The 25,449-nt window shown below is 43.5% G+C and overlaps 1 protein-coding gene across 1 annotated transcript in view; it reads left to right on the top strand.

Moving 5' to 3' along the window:
• GRIA3 (glutamate ionotropic receptor AMPA type subunit 3) overlaps positions 1–25,449 on the top strand; it is a 199,254-nt gene that overhangs the window by 145,344 nt on the left and 28,461 nt on the right. Inside the window, exons 12-13 of the mRNA XM_033138270.1 lie at positions 33–231; positions 17,932–18,179. Of these exons, the coding sequence (XP_032994161.1) occupies positions 33–231; positions 17,932–18,179 (447 nt within the window). The remainder of the gene's footprint in view (positions 1–32; positions 232–17,931; positions 18,180–25,449) is intronic.

Raw genomic sequence — 25,449 nt, 5'->3', positions numbered from 1 at the left:
TAACCGATATAACCTCATCTACTCTTTCTTAGATCTCTCTCAGGGCGAATTGTTGGCGGCGTCTGGTGGTTCTTCACCCTCATCATTATCTCTTCCTACACTGCCAACCTTGCTGCCTTCCTTACGGTGGAAAGGATGGTGTCTCCCATAGAAAGTGCTGAAGACTTGGCTAAGCAGACCGAAATAGCCTATGGAACTCTGGATTCAGGTTCAACCAAAGAATTTTTTAGAGTAAGTTTCCTGGTTTTTGTTACAAAGGCTAAACTATTTCATTATTATTATTATTATTATTATTATTATTATTATTATTATTATTATTATTTAAAAGGAAGAAGCACAATCACCCTTTATTCACTCAGCATGTTTGTGGAGAAAGATTGCAGCTTCTGGAGCTGCTCCATCTTCAGCCTAACATATGAATGTAATCTATGTGCACAAAACCTACATGCATGTAGGCACTGTGTGTTCAATTAAAAGCTCTGCAAAAGTTTCATGAAGAGAGGCTATGGGTGTAAGGGAGATGGTCCTAGCTCAATAGCAGAGCAGCTCAGTCTATTATTATTATTATTATTATTATTATTATTATTATTATTATTACAGTGGTACCTCGCAAGACGAATGCCTTGCCCAACGAAAAACTCGCTAGACGAAAGGGTTTTGTGATTTTTTTTAGGTGACTCGCAAGACGAATTTTTCTATGGTTGTGCTTTGCAAGACGAAAATTTCAATGCATTCCTATGGGAAACTGTGCTTCGCAAGACGAATTTTTCGCAATACGAAACGACTCACGGAATGAATTAATTTCATCTTGCGAGGCACCACTGCCTATTTGTACCCTGCCCATCTGGCTGGATTTCCCTGGCCACTCTGGACGGCAGTAAGAGTATGAGACTCCTAATCTCAGGGTAATGGGTTCAAACCCCACATTGGGCGAAAATGTTCCCGAACTTCAGGGGGTTGGGCTAAATGGCTCTCCAACTCTCTGATTCCATGAGTCTATGATTCTACATACCTTCCTTGAAGAAAGTCCCAGGCTCAAATTTGGCATCCCCAGGTAAAAACGAAAAGACTCCTAACTGAAACGCTGGAAAGCAGCTGCCAGTCAGCACAGACAGCATAGGTAGAAATGGTGCTGACCTCCGGACAATGCTGGGCTCAGATCAGTGCCATCTTGCATGGCCAGTTGTGAAGGATGAGCAGAATTGTAGATGGACCATACCACTTGGTACAAGGCAGCTTCCTATGTTCCTGTAGATGTGTAAGCCCTGTTCAGGGTGGAGGGAAGATCCAGCAGGTACATTTCTCCTCCCCTTTTGATGTGATCACTATATGCTGATAAGTCTCAAAAGAATCTTTGTATATGTAAGCATGCTTAACATTCCAGTAGCAGGCCTGGTATGGTACACTGTAATTTTGTTTTAGAGAGGGCCTTTTCATAATTAACATGCCATGGCAAACCATAGTTAATGGATTGCCTTTCTGGCTTGTTTCACTCCTTCCTGTTCATGTGGAGAGGAAAAAAACTATGTTCCCTGGCATAGCATTAGGTCTGAACCAGAGACCATGGTTTATTTTGCTCTCAACAATATGCATGGTTTGTTCTTGGCTGTGGTTTGCTGGAGCAAAGCAAAACAAGAACCCTTATTTGAACATAGCACAAAACCAGAGACTGTGGTTCATTAGTTGGCAGTACGAGCAGGAAGGAGTGAATCAGCCCTCTTAGGCCCCATCTGCACTATACATTTAAGGCAATATCAAACTACCTTTGGCTTTCCGCAAAGAATCCCAGGAACTGTAATTTGTAAAGAGTGCTCAGAATTGTTGGGAGGCTATTCTCCTCACAGAGCTAAACCCACCCCACCCCCCATTAACTGCAGCTTGTCATGCTGTCCAAACATAACAAGCTGTGGAGAGCCGCGTTTATGGCTTGTTTGAAACAAGCCACTTAAGAGACATGGCAGCTGGATTGTTTTGGCAAACCATAGTTCAGATTAACCACAATTTAGGGTTTGGAACAACACTAAACTGTGGTTAATCAAAGCTAAGGGGAAATGCTTGCAGTCTCTGCACAGTTGCACGAGAAGAGAAGATGGGTATATGAGCTCATTTCTCATTAATATTGCATTATACCAGGGATACGCAAAATGATATTCTCTATATGTTGTTAGACTCCAACTCCCATCAGTCCCAGCCAGCATAACTAATGCTTAGGTATGATGAGAGTTGAAGTCCAACAACATCTGGAGGATATCCCTGCATTAAACCATAGTTTATTGTGGTGACCAGTTATTGTGAACACTACAATAAACTATGGTTTAATGCAGGGGTGTAATACATGTGTTATTGGACTACAGCTGCAGTGAGTGACTAGCTGAAAACCTCCCCCCACCATATCTCCAGTTCTTCCTGCACCCTAAATCTAGGAGTCTGTGCAAAAATGTCTCACCGCAAACACTCAAGGATATTTCCTTAATGCTTTTGGCAACTGTCTATTTTCATCTGCTATCTCCATCTCCAGAGAGTTGGATGCTATGGCCCTTCTGTTGTCTTCAAACTGTGATAGGGATAGGGTTGTGTGTGTGTGTGTGTGTGTGTGTGTGTTTTAAAAAGATCAATTGCTGGCAGAGAGGAAAAGAACCCTCTTCTGTTATCGAAAAAGAAATCCTTTCTTTGAAGTAATGAAAGGCAAGTGTTGTTACAAGGTGTAAAAAAAAGGAAATCATTAAATATCTGAATGCTGCAATGTACAATTAAAAGAACTGGTTGCTTTATTGCTATGTCTCTTGGAGGAAAATGCATCTGGAATTCTAAATAATATGTAAAGGGAAATCTAGTGCAGTCAAGAGAGGGGGTTGGTGGGAGAGATGAAATTGACTGTGGCAGCATAACTTGAAACTTCACTGACAGCTAAAATAAGGACTTATGTACCTTACAACTTGGGGTCATAGTCAGGCTAAGACCTTGGGTGTTTGGATTCCAAATGGAACACTTTCAGATAAAGAGTCCACTGAGGGCTGAAGACTTGGGTTGGGTCTGGGCCCAGAGTTAGGGCTTAAGCAGGAGCTAGAGCAAGGGTGGAGATGCTGTGGAACTGCAACTTCCATTGCCCCTAGCCATTGGCCATGCTGGGTAAGGCTGAAGGGTGCTGAAGTCCAACAACCTCTAAAGGGCCATTGGTTCTTAATCCCTGAGCATGAGCTGAGGAAAAAGGCTGGTGCTTAAATGCATTGGACAGGAGGTATGGGAGAATGTGACACTCTGTTTTTTATTACTAGTTCATTGATTACTGCTTCTTTACCCTTGAATCCTTATCAGGGAAAAAGACAGGGTGATGGTGGTGATGATGATGATGATGATGATGATAAGGCACAACTGGCACTACCTGGAGATTTGTTGAAATATTATGATCCCTGGTATGATTCAGCAAAGGTCCATAGTGCCCAGCATCCTGTAGATCAGGTCAGGGGTCAGCAAACTTTTTCAGCAGGGGGCTGGTCCACTTTTCAGCAGACCTTGTGGGGGGCTGGTCAGACCTTGTGGGGGGCCGGACTATATTTTGAAAAAAATATGAACGAATTCCTATGCCCCACAAATAACCCAGAGATGCATTTTAAATAAAAGGACACATTCTACTCATGTAAAAACACTCTGATTCCCGGACCATCCGCGGGCCGGATTTAGAAGGCGATTGGGCCGCATCTGGCCCCCAGGACTTAGTTTTGGGACCCCTGCTGTAGATGCCTCCTGGAGGCCTGTGACCAGAACATGAAGGCAATTGTGAGCCAGTGTGGTGTAGTGGTTAAGAGCGGTAGACTCGTAATCTGGTGAACCGGGTTTGCTTCCCCGCTCTTCGACATGGAGCTGCTGGGTGACCTTGGGCTAGTCACACTTCTCTGAAGTCTCTCAGCCCCACTCACCTCACAGAGTGTTTGTTGTGGGGGAGGAAGGGAAAGGAGAATGTTAGCCACTTTGACACTCCTTCAGGTAGTGAAAAGCGGGATATCAAATCCAAACTCCTCCTCCTCCTCCTCCTCTTCTTCTTCTTCTTCTTCTTCTTCTTCTTCTTCTTCTTCACATAGTCTTGCTTTCCAGCAAATGATACTGAGTCAGATACTGCCTTTGAACCTGGAGCTTCTCTACAGTCACTATGGCTGATAGCTGTTAACAGATTTCTCATTTTTATCCGTGAATTTGTCTAATCCTCTTTTAATGCCATTTACCAGTAGGTGGATGGCCATCACCACATCTTGTGGCATTGCACTCCACAGATTAATTACATATTCTGTGGAGGTGTACTTCCTTGTGTTTCACTGGATCACCCACATCCAGGTTCTAAAGTCATGAAATGAGGGGACTCTTTTGCCTTAACCCCTTGTTCTCAACTTGCACCCTGTTATACACCACCTTTGTTCCAAGCTAAAAAGCAACGAACACTTCAGCCTTTCTTCATATGACACATGCTCCAGTTCTTTGGTTGTTTGGATTGCTCCTTTCTGCTTATTGGCTGTCCTCTTCCTCTTTCTTTCTGTGCTCAGAGTAGTATTCTGGTGCCTGAGCACAGATATATCACTCAGCAAGGTCTTTGAACATGAAGTTCTTGGTTCATGTTCCAGAATCTCTGGCACTTAGCCATGTGCAGGTGAGAGGTGCCTAGGTTAGTCCAGACTTTGACCTCATTAGCAAAGCCACAAAGTATTAGTCACTGATGTTGTGGTGTTGTTTTTAATGAAATGGGGAACACTTATTATTTGAAAGTGGAACCACACCAACAATTCATTTTATGTGAACAGATGTTAATGAATTTCATCTGCTTCAGGACTGGGCCAGCATCCAGCCAGCAACCTGTTTTATACTGCTGACTGTTTCCCTAGCCATCCTAATGGTTTGGTGGTTGGCAGTACTCAAACTTTACAGGTTAAACATTCCCATTCTTTAAAAAAAAATGCACCTTGAGTTCTCATGATATGGTGTTCTCATCTGTGTTTTTGACATTTTCACAGTAGAACATACTTTATGCTCCAAATAGCTCCTGAGCTCCTGCAGCTTCTCAGCTGCAAGTTATTGGGCAACCAAATGATTCCACTTAGTCATGCTGGCCACATGACCCGGAAAAACTGTCTGCGGACAAAAGCGAGATGAGCACCACAACCCCAGAGTCGTCTGCGACTGGACTTAACTGCCAGGGGCCCTTTACTTTTTTCTTTTTTTCTTTTTTACTTACTTATTTCTAGTTAGCAACACTAGCCCTTTTGCAACAATGCAACACTTACAAGGGTGGTGCTATAAATGGCAGTCAGTGGGTTTTGTGCAATTTTATCCACATTCTGGAATGCTTTTATCCCGGTGGGATAGATATTGTGAATGTTTTAGCATTCTTAGTGTAACCCTTGATTCAATTTTTTAAATAAATCCCTTTTATTTCAAAATGTCTGAGGTGATCTTCTACCTCTGCTGCCCAATGCAGTACACCTCTGTATGTCTGTTGCTAGGAGTTGCAAGTGATGAGACTGCCATTGCAGTCAGGTTCTGTTTGTGGGCTTCCTCTAGACCAGGCATAGGCAACCTTCGGCTCTCCAGATGTTTCGGACTACAATTCCCATCATCCCTGACCACTGGTCCTGTTAGCTAGGGATCATGGGAGTTGTAGGCCAAAACATCTGGAGAGCCGAAGGTTGCCTATGCCTGCTCTAGACACCAAGTTGGCCACTGTGAGAACAGGATGCTGGACTAAATGGCTTGATCTAGCAGGCTCCTGTGGTGTAGTGGTTAGATTAGGATCTGGGAGACCAGGGTTCAAATCACCACTTACCCATGAAGCTCCCTGGCTGACCTTGGGCTAGTGACTGTATCCCTTAGCCTAACCTACCCCACAGGGTTATTGTGAGGATAAAATGGGGATAACTATGTATGTCACTTTTGGCTCCTTGGAGTACAAAGTTGTTGTTGTTTTGACAGGACATTGCATGACTAAAAACTGAATACATTGCTATTGGGTTTAGGAGAATGTAATGTATTGTCTTAAAGTTGCATAATGAATCTGATTCTTTCAGTGCATCAGAATTAACAAGAGGATGGTGGAAACCATAATTAGCACAAAAATAGCATGGTGTCGCCATTTGTTTTTGATAATTCCAGTAGATCCAAGTGACCCTTGCACCCAGTTAGCTCTCTCTTACACTTACACACACACACAGCGTGCATTTTAAAGCAGGAGTGGGGAACCTTTTTCAGTTACACTCTCTTCCAGACAACCTTCCAGGGGAGACATACCAGCGGTGGGCAGGACAAAAAGCAAAAGTGGGTGGAGCAATTAAAGTAGGCTAGTTGCCTCTCTACCCTCCCTCTAAGCAAGCAAGAATCATTATTGAAGCTCAATGGCACATTCTAGCCAGACAAAAACACTCAAAGAGGGTGCACATCGGGCCAAGGGGAAAGGAATGTGGCCAGGGAATGGGTGCAACCTGTGGAAAATACCAAGTACCAGACAGAGGGGTCTAGAGGCCTGCATTCAGTCCTTGGCCTGGGGTTGAAGTTCCCTACTCACAGAATTTAGTGGCAAATTCAGAAGTGCAGAGTAACTTCATTATAGTCTCAGCCACACACTCTTTTAAGATTATGCAACCTTCTAAGATTATACATGAATAATCATTAGAGATACATTGTAATGACCAATGCAGATCTCCATATGTTGCCTTTCAGCTAGATCTACTTTTTTGTGCATATGTACATGGGGTGTGGGCAAATGATTTGGAATGTTCCAATATCTTCTTTTGGAGTGACGTGCTTTTCTTGAAGTTCCATTGCACACCGTTTTCTTGAAACTGAAGCATCTTGTGTTTTCAATATTGCCAAGAGCTTAACTTTGGAGCATACAGAAAAACCACTACAGTAGTTCTTTTCACTCTGGCTTCAGTTAGTGCAAAGAGTGAAAATATTTCTTTTTGGTGGCTACAAATTTCCTCTTTCATTTTGATTGGGCATCTCTAGGTTGCTGGAGACAGGGACCCTACTAGGGCCCTGTTGCAGAAATAGTAACAGGGCCTCGACCTCCTTTGACCCCAGACTACTGCACCTCTGCCCACTCCTGGTCCTAAAGTGAAATCTTTTATATCTTCATAGCAAAATTTGGCGTGGCTGATAAATTGTCCCCTTTGACTTGCATCCTGCAAATCTTCCCTCCACTCCATTTAACCTCTAGTTGTGATTTGCAACACATACATGAGCAAATTCCACTCATTATCTCATGAATATTTGCTTGCAGAAGACACTAACTGTGAGACCTAAGACTTTGTGCAGGTCAGAGAGCAAAGCATGAATTGCAAAGTTGTTGAAGTGAAACAACAGCAGAGCTTCAGCTAACGGGTTAATTTGGTAGCTAGGAGAATGTATCACTGGAGCAAAGCAGCCAGAGCCCCAGGGAAATGCAATCACTCCCTGTTTCCGTGTTCTACTTTTGGGAGAACAACTACGCGATAATGATAGTGACATTGCCTGAGATAGCTAAGGCTCCATATTCTTCCATCCACCCCCTAACTTACTGTACCACTTTATATAACTGCTGTGTCACATGAATAGGTGCTCGTTAGAAGAAAATATATAGCTTCTCAGTAGGGACGCAAGTGTGCAGGTGATGATTTGGTTAGATTATTAATTGATGAAAGACCTTTTGAGCGATTGAAGGGGTGCCCTAAATGAATAATAGGTATTTTTACAACTTTTTTTTTAAAAAAAGCTTACAAACATCACAAATGGTAGGTCCTTTCACAAAAGAGATGTCCAGCTCTGTACATGCCTCACTTAGGATGGCAAAGAATCCTTCGAGAGCCAGTGTGGTGTAGTGCTTAAGAGCGGTAGACTCGTAATCTGGTGAACTGGATTCGCATCTCCGCTCCTCCACATGCAGCTGCTGGGTGACCTTGGGCTAGTCACACTTCTCTGAAGTCTCTCAGCCCCACTCACCTCACAGAGTGTTTGTTGTTGGGGAGGAAGGAAAAGGAGAATGTTAGCCGCTTTGAGACCCCTTCAGGTAGTGATAAAGCGGGATATCAAATCCAAACTCTTCTCTCCTTCTTCTTCTTCTTCTTCGGAATTTTAAAGACTACCACTGATTATTGTGGCAATAGTTTGAAGTGTTTTCCTGAGCTGCCTGCATTGGATGGAGTAAAATGTAATCTATGAAAGCTTGTATAAGGGGAGGGGAACCTTTTTCGGCCTGGGGGCCGCATTGCCTTCTGGGCAGCCTTTTGGGGGCCACATGTCAGTGGTGATGAGAGGCCAGAGGCAAAAGCGGGCAAAGCAACAAATGTAATATACCTTTGTACAGCATACTTATCCAGTCCTCTCTATCCTTTATCAAGTCCCTCAAAAAGCTGTATCAGAACTCAAGGACGCATTCCAATCAGGCTAAAAAACAGGGGCTGTGATGAGGAGCATGATCTGGGGAGAGTGCTGAGAGCCTGGAGTGACGCATTTGGCCCCAAATCCTGTTTTTCCCCACCCCAGCTTGTACCATAATAAATTTGTTATTCTTTAAGGCACCAAAATATTTCTTTCTTTCTTTCTTTCTTATTTTTGCTGCTGCTGACTAAAACAGCTACCCATCCAGGCATTTTTAAAAAATAATGATAACAGACACAATGCATGTCAAAGCCCAAAAACAACAGTTGTTAAATTACTTACTTACTTACTTACTTACTGCCCAAAGGACTTGCCTTCTACAACCCAAAAACTGTCCAAATTCACCTGAGGCTTTGAGAGACTTGGAATGGAGCAGTTCAGTTTCCATGTTAGTGTCTGCTTGGCATGGTCGAGATCACTGGACGGTGCCTTAGCTAAGGGGGCTAGCTGGGTTTTTTGCCCCGGGTGAAGCCTCCAGAGGGGTGCCATTAAGGCTCCCAGCCTGTGTGTGTGCATGTGGGGTGGTGCCAAACTGTGTCTTTGACCTGGGTGAAATAAAGCCTAGTTTTGCCTCTGCACTGGGTCTGGTTCTTGTTTTTTCCCCATCTCTCTGTGTGTGCATGTTGGAGTGAAGGAACCTTGGCAGGACTGGGGAATCTTAGACCCGGTGGCTTCTCTATTTTGCCCTAGGGAATCTCCCAAGGCCACACCCCTTGTCTCTAGGCCACAAGCCCCCTCCTTCGGCCACAAGGCCTCTTACCAGGCATGTTCTTTGGGTGCTTTTGGCTGGCTGGAATGTGCTCGTGAACTGCAACAATGCTCTTGCTTGCCTAGGTGAAGAGAGGTTTGTGGGTTGGTGGGGGTTGTAGAAACCTCTTGAAGTTTGATTGCCTGGAATTCAGCCAACCATACACTTACCCATTTTTGCCTCTGGTCCTGCTCATCACCAGCATGCAGCTCCCAACAGATGGTTCAGGAGTGGGAGCATAGGCAATGGCACTCATTAGGCCAAGGCAGCAGTGAGTTTGTGGTTGTTCCCTAGCACCACCATTGCTCAGAGCAGTGGTTCTCCGAGCCACAATTTCAAAATAAAAATTTGCTAGCACCACACCAAATTCTTTCATGATAGGAAATACATTGGAAAACAAAAAGAAACAACTCCTAGCAGTCATTGATTTATAGTACAGAACACAACTATTTCATAATATGATTGTGGGACATCTAGGGAAAAAAATTTAAACACAGCTACATAAGAACACAAATCATTCCCAAAATATAATTATAAACAAGACTCTTACCTATGTAACTTAAAAATGTATACAAACTCAGTAAGAGGTGTGAGCTTGCCTGGTAATCTCATTTATATCAGGTCCAATTTGAGACAAACGAACTCTCATCTCCTCATCAACACAAATAAGCCTTTCTCTTTTCTAATTTATCATATTTGTCAGAGTTTAAAACCCCTGTTTGTGGAGAACTGTAGAATAATACCCAATGCTCCTGAAGAGAGGCATGGATACTGTTTCTGGTTAGAATCATATAATTGTAGAGTTGGAAGGGATTCTGAGGATCATCTAGTCCAACCCCCTGCAAGGCATGAATCTCAGCTAAAGCATCCACAACAGATGGCCATCCAAGAAAGACCTCCAAGGAAGGAGAGTTCACCACCTCTCGTGGAAGTCTGTTCCACTGCTGAACAGCTCTTACTGTCAGAAAGTTTTTCCTGGTGTTTAGTTGGAATCTCCTTTCTTGTAGAATCCATTGGTTTGAGTCCTACTGTCCAGAGCAGAAGAAGACAAAATTACACCATCCTTCATGTGACAGCCCATTAGATATTTGAGGATGGCTGTCAGATAGTCCTCTGTATCAAAATGGGATAGCTGCCTTTGACAGCCTTTTCCTCAAGATGAGAACCATTTACAAATATCCAAATTTCTGAAGTAATGAATATGCCACTGTTGTGATACTGTGGGATACCTGGGAGAGGGGAGAAGAAACAATCCAGAAGTGAAGTTGTGTTAAGTTTACAGCTGTGGCAACTTATTTGCATGGTAAATCTTTTAATTACACTCAGCATCTAATGACCCACAATTTTACAAGTAGATATGGAAGTTCTGCTGCTGCAGAACCTAATGCCACAGTTGAAAGGACATAGGGAAATAAGAAGAGTGTGCTATCTCCCCCGCCCCAATGTTTCTGTGCTATGCTATGCTATGCTATGCTACACTGAAATGCTTAAATGCTTCTTTGAAACCTTCCTGCCACACTTGCCATCCTCTCCTGCCACACCAGTGTGGTACGTCCGCAACTCACAGGCCTCTCCATACTCACAAGCCGCCAAAGCTGCTATTGGGCACTTTCTGTGTCATCCTAATCAACTGCTGAAGGTAGTTGTGCAAATGAAAAGGGATGAACCCCCACATAGCCTGGGACTACAACAAGGTGCAATAAGCAGTTAACATATAAAGACATCCATAAAGTTAGATGCCCATTTGGCCAAAGCACCAGATTATGAGCTTAGCTGGTCACACATATACCATGCAGGATGAAATGATGCTTGTTATTTTCCTGCCTTAAATGACTGCTCTATCTTTAGGGACGGGAACTTCATTGGAGAAAGGATTCTTTGCTTGTATCCTCTGGGCATCTCGCTTAGCCTCTGAGCTCTTAGCGTTGTACACCACACTAGGTTTCCAGAGCAATCTTGTAATGCTCCCAGGGCCTAATAATTTCTTCCCTGCAGGCAAAGCAAGAAAATATAGGAAGTGATAGCAGTCCCAGCACACAAAAGGATCTCTCTTATTCTTAAATATTGCTTACCAAGAACAAACCGTGGTCACAGCTAGGGAGGGGGGGAGAATTCAATTTAGTTCACATTTAATGACAAACCTACTGAATCCATGCTTTCGAAACATGGGAACCAAAATACATGCCATCCTTCAAAATTCACACTCTGCCACCTTTTTTAAATAAAAATAAAAATCAAGATTCCCTGTGCTCTGCTCCACTCCCTCTTTCTTGCTGCCCAGGTTAGCCCTATCTTCTGCATGCACCTCAGAGCTGGGGCAGTAGCCTCTCCTCCCCCATGCCTGCTCTCCAGCAACCACTCCAAGCTGCCCAAGGGAAGAGGGTGGTAGCGCTGGCCAGAGAGAGGTCAGGGAGAAGCCAGGGGGAGGCAACAGAATGTTCCCTTGCAGCTGCAGCTGCTGCCACCACCACCTAGGACAAACGCTGGTTCAACCTCCTTTCCGGGCTTGGTGACGGTGGCACTGGTGGAGGAAATAGGGACATTCTAGGCTCAAATGAGAACCTGACTGGCTTTTCTAATTTTGAGACTGTCCCTGGTTAATAGGGACACATGGAGAGAGTGTTGTTCTGATTGAGTGCTAAAGAACGGGTTTTCTTTGGGGAAAGACAAAACTGCTCAGACCCATGGCTAGAAAGCACAGGACAAGTGGAAAACTGCTCGGACCTGCCCTTTTTATGCACCGGACAAATGGAAATGTGGATGAGCCCTAGCTCTAGTCTAGAGGACTTTAGACAGTCCTACTTGGAGATGCTGGAGATCTCATTTGAGGTTTTAATGGAGCCTTATGGGTTGAATCTAAGTTTTTACCCACAGTTGCCCCACTGAAATTAATGTACCTATGTTAGCTACATTCTACTTTGAGTAGAACTAACAATGAATACATGCAAAGCTCTATTACTGAGCCAAGGCCCTTCGCAGCGATTACAAAATAGTAGCTCAAGGCACCTGTCTGTTTTCTGCAGTGAAAGTAGAGGGTAGTCTTCTTAATTATTTCTGGAGGAGTTTCTGAAGGAGCATCAGGAGTTGCTGATCATGTCTATTTATAATCTACAATAAACATCTGGTTGTAGAAGGTAGTTTTAATCTCTCTGAAGGCCTACATGAAAGACTTAGAAACATGTTTGCATTTCAACTGTCCCTAAAAACACACATGCAAAACAACCCCCCAGAAAGCTATCATCTTTATCTCTTGAAGTTGTAAGAAATATTTGCCTCTAGTCTTCTAAAGACAAGTATCAAAAAAAAGGAAAATGGATTTTGCAGAGTACATAAGAGAAATCACTTCCATTTGTGGGCTTCAACACTTGGCTTCTCTCCATGTGTTTGTGATGAGGGCAAGCCAAATCTAGGAAGCTAGATCAGAAGGAAGTCTTTTATGTACCACTGCATTTACACCAGGATATGTTAATTACTTCAGGCCACTGAACCCACTTGAGTTGAGATCAGAGTAATAGGGAAAGGACTGTGGCACTGTACAGAGCACATGCTTTTTTACATGCAAAAGGGCACAGATGATGGTGGTGGTGATTTCAGTCGCTTGACACATAAGGAACTTGCAGGATCTTAAAGCATGCCATAAAGAAATCAGAAAAAAGAACAGTGAATTGTAATAAAAGCAGAATTTTGTTCATTTGCCAGCGTGATTTGGATTCCAGTGGGCATTTGTTCCTCTGCAAACCAGCAAAACTCACTGCAATGCCAGCCTGGGAAAACACCCATTTCCAGGTGTGGTTTGAATATAAACAATGCCTGCAAATGGCCAGGTTCAAAGCCCATCAGCTGATCATTGATGTCAGTGAGCTGCGCTTGCAAAGAAACAATCAGGCAGGGGCGTAGCAAGGGGGGGCGGTCCACCCCATGTTCCATAATGGAAGGGGTGACATTATTAAGTAACATTTTTTGGAGGGGGAAATATTGAATTTTTTTTTTGAATTTTATTTAAATGCCTGCTCCGAAGGTCTTATCTTACTATAATAGGGATTATATAACTATATATGAAATTTCATGCATGTCGGTTAATATCTTGGCCCTCCTCCACCAAAATAGCTGTTCACTTGGCTGTTTTCCTATGTCATGAAGGCTGAAATTTCAGTTCAGAGAACACTTACTGTTCCCAACCCTAACCCTGTGGAAAGCCATCTAATTATACTTCAATTTGATTTTGAGATGTTTTTAGGAGGTAATTTAATTATTGTTTGATTTTATACCAATGTTATGTATCTGTTGTTAGCCATCCTGAGCCCGACTTCGGCCGGGGAGGGCGGGATATAAATAAAAGTTTTTTTATTATTATTACTTTTTATTATTCCTTTGTAAGAAAATATGAAATAACTTTAAACCATTTTTGCGGGGGGGGATCAATGGGGGGGGGGTTGACAAGAAATTTTCTGCACCGGGTACCACCTGACCTTCCCATGCCTTGGGGGGTGGTGACCAAAAAAATGCCCCCGGGTACCAATTTACCTTGCTACACCCCTGCAATCAGGGCACACTGGAAGTTCCCCAACCTTCCATTGCAGCTGCATCTTATATGACATCTGGTGTGGGGCCAGTGGGTGTGGTTTAAAGAATTTGGGCCAGACAAGGAACCCTGTCATGCCTGCTTAAGCCCATTGGCCAGAGGTTACTCACAGCAGACTAAAAGTTTAAAATAGAGAGTTATAATACTGATGGTCTTGGGAGGCTCACTGATTTCCTGCAAAAGGTTCGAACAATGTGCACTGCTAAAACAGAGTTCCTTACTATTTAATATAGTGTTTTAGTATGTCCTCCCTGCTGTGTATATCATCAGCCAAACTGAACTCCTGTGGTCTCAGGGCTGCATTTGAATCTACTCAATGAATGTGAAATCCCTTTTTCTTTTTTCCCCCGGCATGGGGGTTCCATGATGGGGCAGGTTGGAATTTTAACTGCTGATTTCTCCTTGCTGGGCCAGCAGTTCAGAGAAGAAGAATGCTACAAGTGTGGTGTAGTGGTTAAGAGCGGTAGACTCGTTATCTGGGGAACAGGGTTCGCATCTCCCCTCCTCCACATGCAGCTGCTGGGTGACCTTGGGCTAGTCACGCTTCTTTGAAGTCTCTCAGCCCCACTCACCTCACAGAGTGTTTGTTGTGGGGGAGGAAGGGAAAGGAGAATGTTAGCAGGATATCAAATCCAAACTCTTCTTCTCTTCTTCTACCAGAAGAAAAATTGGCAACCCTACCTGATGCTAACAAATTTGAGCTATGTTTTCCATACTTGTTCCCCATCAGCTCTCATCAGCCACTCATCCTTTTTCGATGTAAAAACAGCATAGACATACAACCCAATTCACCCATAATAGCACAGATGCAAGGAGAATAAATATAGCTGCCCTATTTGTGCTCTCTTGTGAACCTTGACTATCAGATCCAGATTCCACACAGGTGTTTGCAATGAAGACTGCACCATTTATCCTAGACCAGAGATGGGAAACCCGTGGTTCTCTGGTTATTACGTGGACAGGCGGAGTCCCCCCAAACCCCAGGCAACCCCTGAGCGGAATAATGACACAAGACAACGTGCTGTGGGATTAAAATTGGCCACAACTTTATTAAGATTCAGGTGTAGAGAGACCTTGGCTCAGGCATTGGGCGTTTATCCTTCCCAGTCCCCAGCCAGGGATCTGGGAGACTTCAGGGTTATCCAGAATGTGTGGGGATTGGGCTGGCTCTGGAGAACGTATGTTCAAGCTCGTTCAAGTTCGCCGTCGCTGGAGGGGGAGGGCAATGACAACCTCTCAGCATATGGTCAATGCCTGCCCCCTAGACCACTTTAACAGGGAACCCTGGTATCGCCGCGACACTGGGGGTGTGGGGTCACCGCCCCATGCCCCCCCCCATTTAGGAAGATGACTAAAGGATTCCGCCCAAGGGCTGAAACCGACAAAGTTGTGACGTTTTGCTATGAGAAAGGCGAAACCTGCCAATGCAGGGAAATTCCTTTCCGGCCCTTCAACAGCGGCCTTGACATAGTGGCACCTGCATACCTGTGGAGAAGGTATCTGCAAAATTAAGAGTTGATTGAGGGAGTGGAGGGTGGGAGAAGCTCTGGAGCCTGACTGCCATTTCCCAAGGTAAGGTATGCCTTCTATTGTGCGGGCTGGGTGGTCCCTCCCCTTACCTGGCCAATCCCCCTGGCAATGCTTCCCCCAGGCAGAGCGCTGGCTGAAGTAGGCGGAGACCACAGGTATCCAGCCCGGGGAAGGCGATGCCAGCCCAAACTAGCAGGAGCCGTTCTGGGATCCAAGGGGGCTGCGCGCGACCATGCAAAAGTAGCTTCCCATTTAATGTGGGGAATGGTCATTGTTGGACTCCAGCTCAGTTCCAGCCAAGGATGTTGACAGCAACTTCTGGAGGGCCACAGACTATGCTGTGGGAAGAAGAGCAGGAGGCAGGCTGGGTTATTCTTAAGGGGAGAATGCATAGCTAGCTCACTCCCAGTGCATCTAGGTTTGCCCTCGCCCAGCAATGTAGCTAGCCACTTGGGTGCCTGGTGCAGTGTGCGTGCCCTGCAGCTGGGGACGCGGCGAACTGCCCATGGGGGTGGAGCGAGCCAAGGCAGGGCACACTGCTTGGAGCCTCTCTGCAGCCTCCCCCTCAGCTGTAGGGTGGCTGAGGTGGTGAGCAGACACGAGCCCTGCACTGCTCGAAAAAGCAGTGCGGAGCTTGCAGGCAGTCCGCCCGCCACCTTCCCCTCAGGAGAGACGCGTGGCTCAGGCATGCTCCAGGTCCCGCGGTGTGGCGCCCAGTGCCTCACACCTCACCTAGCTACCAGTGGCAAAGGAAGGGGGGTGCATTGGGTGCAGGAGTTGTTGTTTTTTAAGTGTCGTGAGCCCATTTTTTTAAAATTTATATTAAAAACACATATTTTTGCCATTTTGTCACACACACCCCTCAGTGATTACACCTGGAGTGGCCCACACACCCCTTCCTACACCACTGCCCTCACCACATAATATGGTCTGGTGGGTCTGGTTAGCTCCTATGATCAATGGATTTTTGCATGTTAATTCTGCACATTCGGTGGATTTCATGGTGTTTTTGTATTGTAGGGTGATTTACTGTATTTAATGTTTCCACTTCATTTGCATAGCAGCCAACCTCTAGGGGCTGAGGTCCCTTCAGACCCTCAGTTAAATATTTGAGGGCTCCAGAGCCCCCCAAGTTGATGAGCGATGCCATTCAAATGGTGTGTGTGTGCCCCATGTCATATGATCATGAAATATACTCGGAGTCAAGTGTGAATTTCATGCTCTTTATTCAGCTCATAGTAGCAATGAATCTTTCCCCAAAACGCCTGATATATATACATTATTTACACAATGGGCCCCACATGATTGGCTAATTCCAGGCTACTCCTGTAGGCCAATCAGGTTGCGGATTCACTTCCTCCAGGAGCCTGATTGGCTGCTCTTGCAGGCCAATCAGGTCGCTGATTCACTTCCACCTGGAGCTGGATTGGGTGGTTCCTGCGGACCAATCAGACTGCTGCGTTTTGGATCCTGTTGTTCTAGGACCAAACAGACTGCTGTATTCTGGATCCTATTCTAGGATTCAGCTCAGTACATAACAGATCAGTTATGCAGGACAGGGCTTACCTATTCCCCTCCCCATCTTCAATATTTTATTGAAGTTGGCAACCCCGTTCACTTGTCTAGATTTTGTCTTTTATATGGTATTGCTTAATTTTGCTGGATTTGGGGGACATTGGAAGCTGCCTTATACTGAGTTAAACCACTAGCTCACCAAGCACAGTATTGTTTAATTTATTTATTCATATATATATATAATATAATATAATATATATATATATATATATATATATATATATATATATATATATATATATATATAATTATTTCATTATTAAAATATCAAAGTGGTTTACAACAAAAATGCATAAAGCCATACAGTAAGAACTATGTCTAGAAGTCAACACTGACTTTCAGACAGTCTCTCCCAGCCTTACCAAGAGATTCCAGGGATTGAACCTGGGGCCTTCTGCATGCAAAGCAGATGTTCTACCTCTCAGCTAGGGACCTTCCCAACAATGTAAATCTCTTTCTGATTTCTTTCTTGATGAAAAGTGGTACAAAAATATTTGTATGAATGAATTAAACATTTGAACAAAATATATCAGAAGCAGGGGGATATGGCCTATGCTAGTGGTTCCCAAACCATTTCCCCTATGGACCTCTTGAAAATTTCCAAGAAATTTGGCAGACCACTTAATGATATTTCTGCTTGTTTTAGCGATTACAATGAAGTGTTCTAGATGCTCTGTGGGTTTTTTTAATTGCATTTTTATTTCTTCCTTTATTTCTTGTGTTGCATTTTACTTTATTAGACTTTGAATTCCATAGAATTCAAACTGTTATACAATAAAATGCAATAAAAGAAGAAAAAAAAGATGTGTGAAGTCTGAAGAAGTGTGCATGCACACAAAAGCTTATACCCAGAACAAACTTAGTTGGTCTCTGAATTGCTACTGTATGTTTTATTTTTTTTTAATTTATTTCAACAAAAATACAGTTAAATATCATCACGAGTGTTCATTGCAGACATGCCACGGACCACCTGAAGGAAGCTCAGTGGTCCACAGGCCACAGTTTGGGAACCCCTGGACCCTGCTAAGAATCTTGTATAGTGAGAAATTGCATGTTAACCTTTCCTTCTTCCTCCACCCCACCTTCCTATCTTCTGCAGAGATCCAAAATAGCTGTCTATGAGAAAATGTGGTCGTACATGAAGTCAGCAGAGCCATCTGTATTTGCCAAAACAACAGCGGACGGGGTGGCCCGCGTGAGGAAATCTAAGGGGAAGTTTGCCTTCCTGCTCGAATCGACCATGAATGAGTACATTGAACAACGGAAGCCTTGTGACACAATGAAAGTTGGTGGGAACCTGGATTCCAAAGGCTATGGTGTAGCAACTCCCAAAGGCTCAGCATTAAGGTGGGTGGAATAATATAACAATATCCATGTTGTTATAGTATTCCACCTACCCTGATGTATTGTGTTGTCTTTTTCTTTCTTGTGGATTTGAGGTAAACTTAAAAAAGTTTTCAAAAGAAAAATCAGTATTCCTTGAAGTTAAATAAGACGGTAAATTATGGTTTCATTGACTTTAATGCATCCATTTTTTTTTCTAAATGTTCTCTCCGTGTTGTCCTTTCCGATTGTTTGTTGCTGTTTTTAATTTTACAGTCCAGTGGCTTTTTTCAATTTAAATGGTAAAAGCCCAAGTTAAAAACCGCCATACGTGACGGGTGTTAATTGCATGACGTGGTGTTCTCGTCGCCTCTTTTTTTTAAATCTCTTCCTCCTCCTCCTCCTCCTCCTCTTCCTCCTCCTCCTCCTCCTCCTCCTCCTTCTTATTTTTTTCTCAAAAGACAATTTCCCCATCCCGCACACTTCCGTTTTTTAAGCAAATGTTTAGATCCTCCATGCCACCTTTCCAATATTTAAACCCTGTTATTTGCTGTAACAAACACGTTCTCTATATAGCTCCACCTCCCTGTGAAAAACCAAAAAGAAAAAAAAGAGAGAGAGAGAGAAAGAGAGAAAAGAGGAAACAAAAATTACCGGCCAATTTGTCCTCCTTCTGCTCCTTTCTTTATACGTTTTTTAACGACTTTAACCGAGCATCTGTGCATTATTCTTACGAGTTATGTTTTATCGTTTCAAGAAATGCTGTTAACCTGGCAGTATTAAAACTGAATGAGCAAGGCCTCTTGGACAAATTGAAAAACAAATGGTGGTACGACAAAGGAGAGTGCGGCAGCGGGGGAGGTGACTCCAAGGTCAGCCTCAATGTCACCACAATCGGGTACCTTAGTCAAGAGTAATCGGCAAGGCTGTTATTTTATGCATCAGGGAAAAAAGAGCCTGGAAGATGAGAAACTATCTTGAAACCATCATGTTCAAGTCACTTGCTTGTCCAGTAGCTTGCATGGCTCAGGGAGGGGGGATTTTCTTCTTCTTCCCCCCTTCCTTTGCACTGCTACCGTTGCAATCAATCCTGGGTCCTTATTTAACTAACAGAGAGAAAGAGAGGAGAAAACAGACTGAGGGTTTCATCCAATGCTTGTCATAATCAAAGTAGGCCCACTGAAATTAGCTGGCATGGTTAACTGAGGTCTGTTAATGGCAATGGGTCTGCACTGAGTATAACTTTGTTGGATGCAGTCCAGGGAATCCTCTCTTGTTGCATTCGTTGAGTTGGATGTAGTTATATGATGGGTTGTGGGTTGAGTGGGATGGGTTATATGAGTCTCTGCTTATACACCAACGGTTTTTACTGGGCCAGCCTGTCCCCATTTGCATGTGGCCTCTGGTAGGTGCGGCAGGCGGGTATGTTTCAAGGATTCACTCTTCAGATCCCAGCCAGGGTTGCCAAATGTTAGCCTTGTGTCTCTGTTGCATATCTAGCACAGGCACTGAGTATTTCTAAAATAAAATAAAAAAATCAGAATGCAGATATGTAAATAAGCTTGTTTGAAAACAAGTTTTATACACACACACATAGGTGAAACTCAAAAAATTAGAATATCATGGAAAAGTTCATTTATGTAAGCAATTGTCTTCATTAGCTACTGGAGTTTAATATATGAGATAGACTCATGACATGCAAAGCGAGATATGCCAAGCCTTTATTTGTTATAATTGTGATGATTATGGCGTCCAGCTGATGAAAACCCCAAAGTTGAGATTGTTAATTTGGGGTTCTCATCAGCTGTATGCCATAATCATCACAATTATAACAAATAAAGGCTTGACATACCTCACTTTGCATGTCATGACTCTATCTCATATATTAGTTTCACCTTTTAAGTTGAATTACTGAAAGAAATGAACCTTTCCACGATATAGGAATTACAAATTTTCTCAAGTTACATATTAAACACTAAGAAAATGAGGGGGGGAGTATTTAAGTTTAGAAAGTTACATTTGAAAAATCATATTGTTTCTGGATTTGCTGGCTCTTTAAGCTGATAATTTTTCATTGCTAATTTTTAATACGTATTGTTGTATATAGTTCAGAGTTCAGGTTAATGGATACTAGGATAGTTAAATAACCAGATGCTCAGTCTGGGATTTGTAGAAAGAAAGAAAGAAAGAAAGAAAGAAAGAAAGAAAGAAAGAAAGAATATCCATGTTGAATTTTTAAAGACACATTTTTTAAAATAGGGTTGTTGCTACTTCCTTCCCTGACAAAATACCCCATGCCTTCGAGATTTGCACACCCTCCAAGTGTCCCTATTTTCCAGGGACAGTCCCGGATTTACTGAAGCCATCCCAGTTTCTGATTTGATCCCAGAATGTCCCACTTTTCTTTAGGACATCCTTACAGTGGTGCTCCGCTAGACGAATGCCTTGCTAGACGAACAACTCGCTAGACTAATGGCATTCGCTAGCGGAAGGCTGCCCCACAAGATGAAAAAGTCAATGGGGCTGCCTCGCAAGACGAATTTTTTTTCTCTCAACGCGAAAACCTACACGCTGCATTGCCGCTTCGCTAGACGAAAAATTCGCTCTACGAAGACACTTGTAGAACGAATTATTTTCTTCTAGCGGGGCACCACTATATTTTCATTGGAGAAATGTTGGAGAGTATGGTATGATGTGACCCGAGGAGATAAGCAACTATGCAACCTTTAGAAGATATCTGAAGGCAGCCGTGTATAGGGAAGTAGGGCATCCCTATTCTCATTGGAGATGTGTTGAATGCTATGGATTTGCCTAAAAGGTGCATAGAAGTTTTCCCCACCAGCAGGTATTGTGATGATGCTATGCAGTTAGGCATTGGGGTGTGCATTGTTTGAGAGTGCACAAACCCATGGCTTGTTCCTGCAATACAATGGATGTTTCAGTTTCACAGCCCTTCGTCAAATCTAATAACCCAGCTAGGAGAGGGATATTTCATTAAATTAATCCCATTAATTGAAAAGTAATACCCTGAAGAATTCCATTAAATTCTCTGGGTTGCTGTTCCCCTCCCCCCTCCATGCAATCTACTCTTTTTTTTAAAAAAAAAAAAGAGCCAACAATAATTTGTAATTACTTTCTGTAGTTAACCAACCCACTTGCAGGAAGATTATTGATGGGGAAATGTGCAGGCAGTTAATACAGCTCCCCCCTGAATTTCTTCATAAATGATGCTTCTATCAGCAGAGCAAGTGCAATAATCATTTACTTTAATCATATTGGATAGCAGCAAAAGCTGTATATGATTAAAACAAAGGAAGTTTTATGCCATTTTCTTCACTTCTCTAGTCATTACCACTGGGAATAAAAGCTAGGGTTGGGAAAATATCCAAGTATACATCTGAGCTCAATGGCTTATTCCGTAGCCCAACATTTACTATAATGTAACTGATGTGAGTTTCTGAAATACTTAAATCCCCTCTTGTTCATACTGTCGTATTAGGTAAGGTGTCCAGAAGGAGTAGAATTTGGCTTGTGAATGCAATGCTGAAGCAGATCACAACCTTCTTTTGAGAGTCTAGGTAAAAAGACATGTTACTGCCTCTGAATAATGTGATATGGCTGGTTTGTTTCTTTGTTTGTTTGTTTGTTTAACATTTATATCCTTCCATTCCTCCAAGGAGCTCAGAGTGGGGGAGGGGCATACACAGTTCTCCCCTTCCCCCATTTTTCCTTACAAAACAAACATGTGAGGTAGGTTAGACTGAGCCCTATTGACTGGCCCCAGTCGAGCTTCATGGTTGAGTAGGGGTTTGAACTCTGGTCTCCTAGGGCCTAGTCTGTTGCTCTAACCATATTGGCTCTCAGTGGATAGTATTCATGATGACCATATAGTGCCTCCATAATCAAAGGCACTATGCCTCTGAATAACAATGCTGAGGAACAATGGTGGGAGCAAGCTATTGCTTTCTTTTCCAGCTTGTGGGCTTTCTAGATGCATCCAACTGGTCACTTTCAGAGCCAGGGTGCTGCATTGGACAGGATCTTGACCTAGCAGGACTGCTTTATCCTAATCTAGGATATTTGTATAATAAACACAGCAGGGACTAGGTTATATTTTCATTTTCAGATCTGGGCAGGCATCAAATAAAAGTCAGATTCTGTTCATTCATGCCAAGCAGAAAGAGAATGCTGGCCCTACTTGGCATCTGGTTTGGTCACTGTGAGAACAGGATGCTGGACTGATCAAGCTGCAGGTCTTTTCTTATGCTTAAAAAAAAACAACCCAGATATAGACTTCAGTTATAATATGGAGATGCAGCTGAAAGTCCAGGATCCAAATCCAACCACCAAAACATTCCATTTGGCTTCCAGCAAAGCTCTGCATGAGCCGAAGGCACACACACTATTTGAAAGCTTTATTCCTCACCCTTGCTTGCAAATATAAAATAAGCATTGGCTTATCAAACCTAAGAATGTGACGTAACCAACATACAAAACAAGGGTCCATATAGCAAACAAAACTGTATTTAAAGAAAAAAGATAAAACAGCAAAAACATCCACAGCAAGGAAAACAAAATCTAGACACTATGCCTGGACAGATAAGAAAGTGTTAGTCTCTGTCTCCTTAAAAAAAAAAAAATGTTGGGGAAAATGTTCCACAATCAGGGCATTATTTTGGAAAAGTTCATCCATGGTTGCCATCCATTCTTTCTATGTCAGGTTTGGGGAACCTGTTATGGGTGAGATTTAATTCAGTCAGTTCAGTTCACAGTACAAAGCGAACCTATCTAATTCATATTTGCGTGGACAGGCGGAGTCCCCAAAAATCCAGGCGACCCCTGAGCAGAATAATGACACGAGACAACCTGATATGTGATTAAAATTGGCCACAACTTTATTAATATTCAGATGTAGGGAGACCTTGGCTCAGGCATTGGGCGTTTATCCTTCCCAGCCCCCCAGCCGGGGATCTGGGAGACTTCAGGGTTATCCAGAATGTGTGGGGATTGGGCTGGCTCTGGTGAACATATGTTCAAGCAGAGAGCCCGCCCCCCGTTCGCCATCACTGGAGGGAGAGGGCAATGACAACCTCTTGGTGTATGGTCAATGCCTCCCCCCTAGACCCCTTTAACGGGGAACCCTGGTATCACCGCCGCACTGGGGGCATGGGGTTGCTGCCCCACACCCATTTAGGAAGATGACTAAAGGATTCCGCCCAAGGCCTGAAACGGCCAAAGTTGTAACGTATCACTATGGGAAAGGCAAAACCTGCCAATGCAGGGAAATTCCTTTCCGACCCTTCAACAGTGGCCTTGACATAGCAGCGCCTGCGTACCTATGGAGAAGAGGTTAACCTGCAAAAATAAAAGGTTAATTGAGAGAGTGGAGGGTGGGAGAAGCTCTGGAGCCCGAGTGGTGCTTCCCAGGTATGTAACATCTTCTATTGTATGGGCTGGGTGGTCCCTCCCTTTACCTGGCCAATCCCCCTGGCAACGCCTCCCCCAGGTGGGATTGGACGCTGGCTGAGGTAGGCGGGGACCACAGGTATCCAGCCCGGGAAAGGCGACGGCAGCCTGAACTGGCAGGAGCCGCTCTAGTGTCCAAGGGGGCTGCGCAAAGTCGCTTCCCATTTAATGTGGGGAACGGTCATTTCCAAAGCAATGTGCAAACCAAAACACAGCCCTTCTTTGAAATTTGCACTTCTCCCAGTTTTGCAGTGCAGTTGTTCAGCCAAGTAATACAAGACAACTCACATCTTTTGCAGGGGTCACGTTCCAGGAATGACACTTATATGCAAAAGTACAAGCCACCCCCTTGAAACTGTCCCCTCATGAGCAGCCTTACGCAGAGCCGGAAAACCAGACAGGTCTTACCTACTCCCTCCAAGCAATGTATAGAGCTTTTAAGCTCTCAGACTTGGTTAGCAGGCTCCAAGTATGTGCCAGGCTCTCAGTATCTTGCAGGACTGTCCAAGTTCCTATGAGATCTCTCCCATCCAGAACCCATGCAAGAGATTCCCAGAGGCTGGTAAACTAGTTTCAGAGCTTAAAAGTTATTTCCATGCCAGGAAGACCCTGTGCAAAAAGTGCTTTTTAGCTCTCCACCTTCCATGCATCTAATTTCTGTGATTTCAGCCAGCCAACCTTCAACCACATAAAATTTAAATTGCACATGTTAAGCAAGCAGGAGTTGAGAGTTACCTGTATGTACAAAATTTCATATACAGTAGTGGGGGAAATTGTGGATTAAAATGCATGTACTTGGCGTGCTTTGGTCCATGGGGTCACGAAGAGTCAGACACGACTAAACAACTAAACAGCAACAACAACAACTTGTGAAAATGACATATAAAAATACATTATATTAGGGGAAATTGCATTGCAAAAATGTGTTAGGCAAAGTTGCATACAAATATTATATTGTGCTAAAATGTTGATGAACTTTAATGAGGGCTTTTAAAAAAGAATTGCAAATTGATGAGGAAATGCAGAGAACTGAGCTTATGACTGGAAGAATGAGAAACAGAGGAAACTGCAGTTGGCAGATTTGCCAGTCCTTATCTGTGGCTCTCTAGATGTTGCTGGACTCCAACTCCCATCAGACCCAACCAGCAGGGTCAATGGTCAGGGGTGATATGAGTGGTAGTACAGCAACACCTGGAGGGTCACAGCTTCCCTCCTTCCTTCTTATAGGTCCTTACCCTCCCTGAATGTGCCATGTCCTTTTCTAGAGCCATTTAAACTTATGTGACCATCACCACTTCTTGTGGCAATAAATTAAGTGAATTCATTATGCAGGAACTTATGTTAAGCAGGGGAAGTAAACAAACAAACAAAACACTGGAAATGCCCAGGTGTTTGGGTGCTCCAGAGGAGCTCTTTGTATTTGACTGTCTGTGCTGGACAAATGCTCTCAACATTAAGCTGATGCTGGTTTACCCTTTATATAAAATGGGAATGGAAATAAGAACCTATATTTCCCTGTTCTGAACCAGCAAATTGCTCCCTTGTTTGTTTGTTTGCTTGCTTGCTTGCTTGCTTGCTTGCATTACTGTGTGTTTGTTTTTGAGCAGAAAAGCTGCTCCTAAGAACCAGCAGTCATCAGCTCTAAACCTCCATCATCCAGGCCAAGTCACCTGGGAATATAATATGGGTCAAGCCAGTTGTTGGTGCCAGATGTATACACATTTTCATCAAAGAATTAACGATGCCCTTTAAAACTGCTTAAAAGCTGGCAAGTTGTTGCTTTTTGATATAAAAAGAAACAGAAATGGGCCTCCCCCAATTTTTGTTT

The sequence above is a fragment of the Lacerta agilis genome, chromosome Z (assembly GCF_009819535.1).
Source record: "Lacerta agilis isolate rLacAgi1 chromosome Z, rLacAgi1.pri, whole genome shotgun sequence".
NCBI classification, from domain to species: Eukaryota; Metazoa; Chordata; class Lepidosauria; order Squamata; family Lacertidae; genus Lacerta; species Lacerta agilis.
This window is presented reverse-complemented; position numbering and strand designations above follow the sequence as displayed.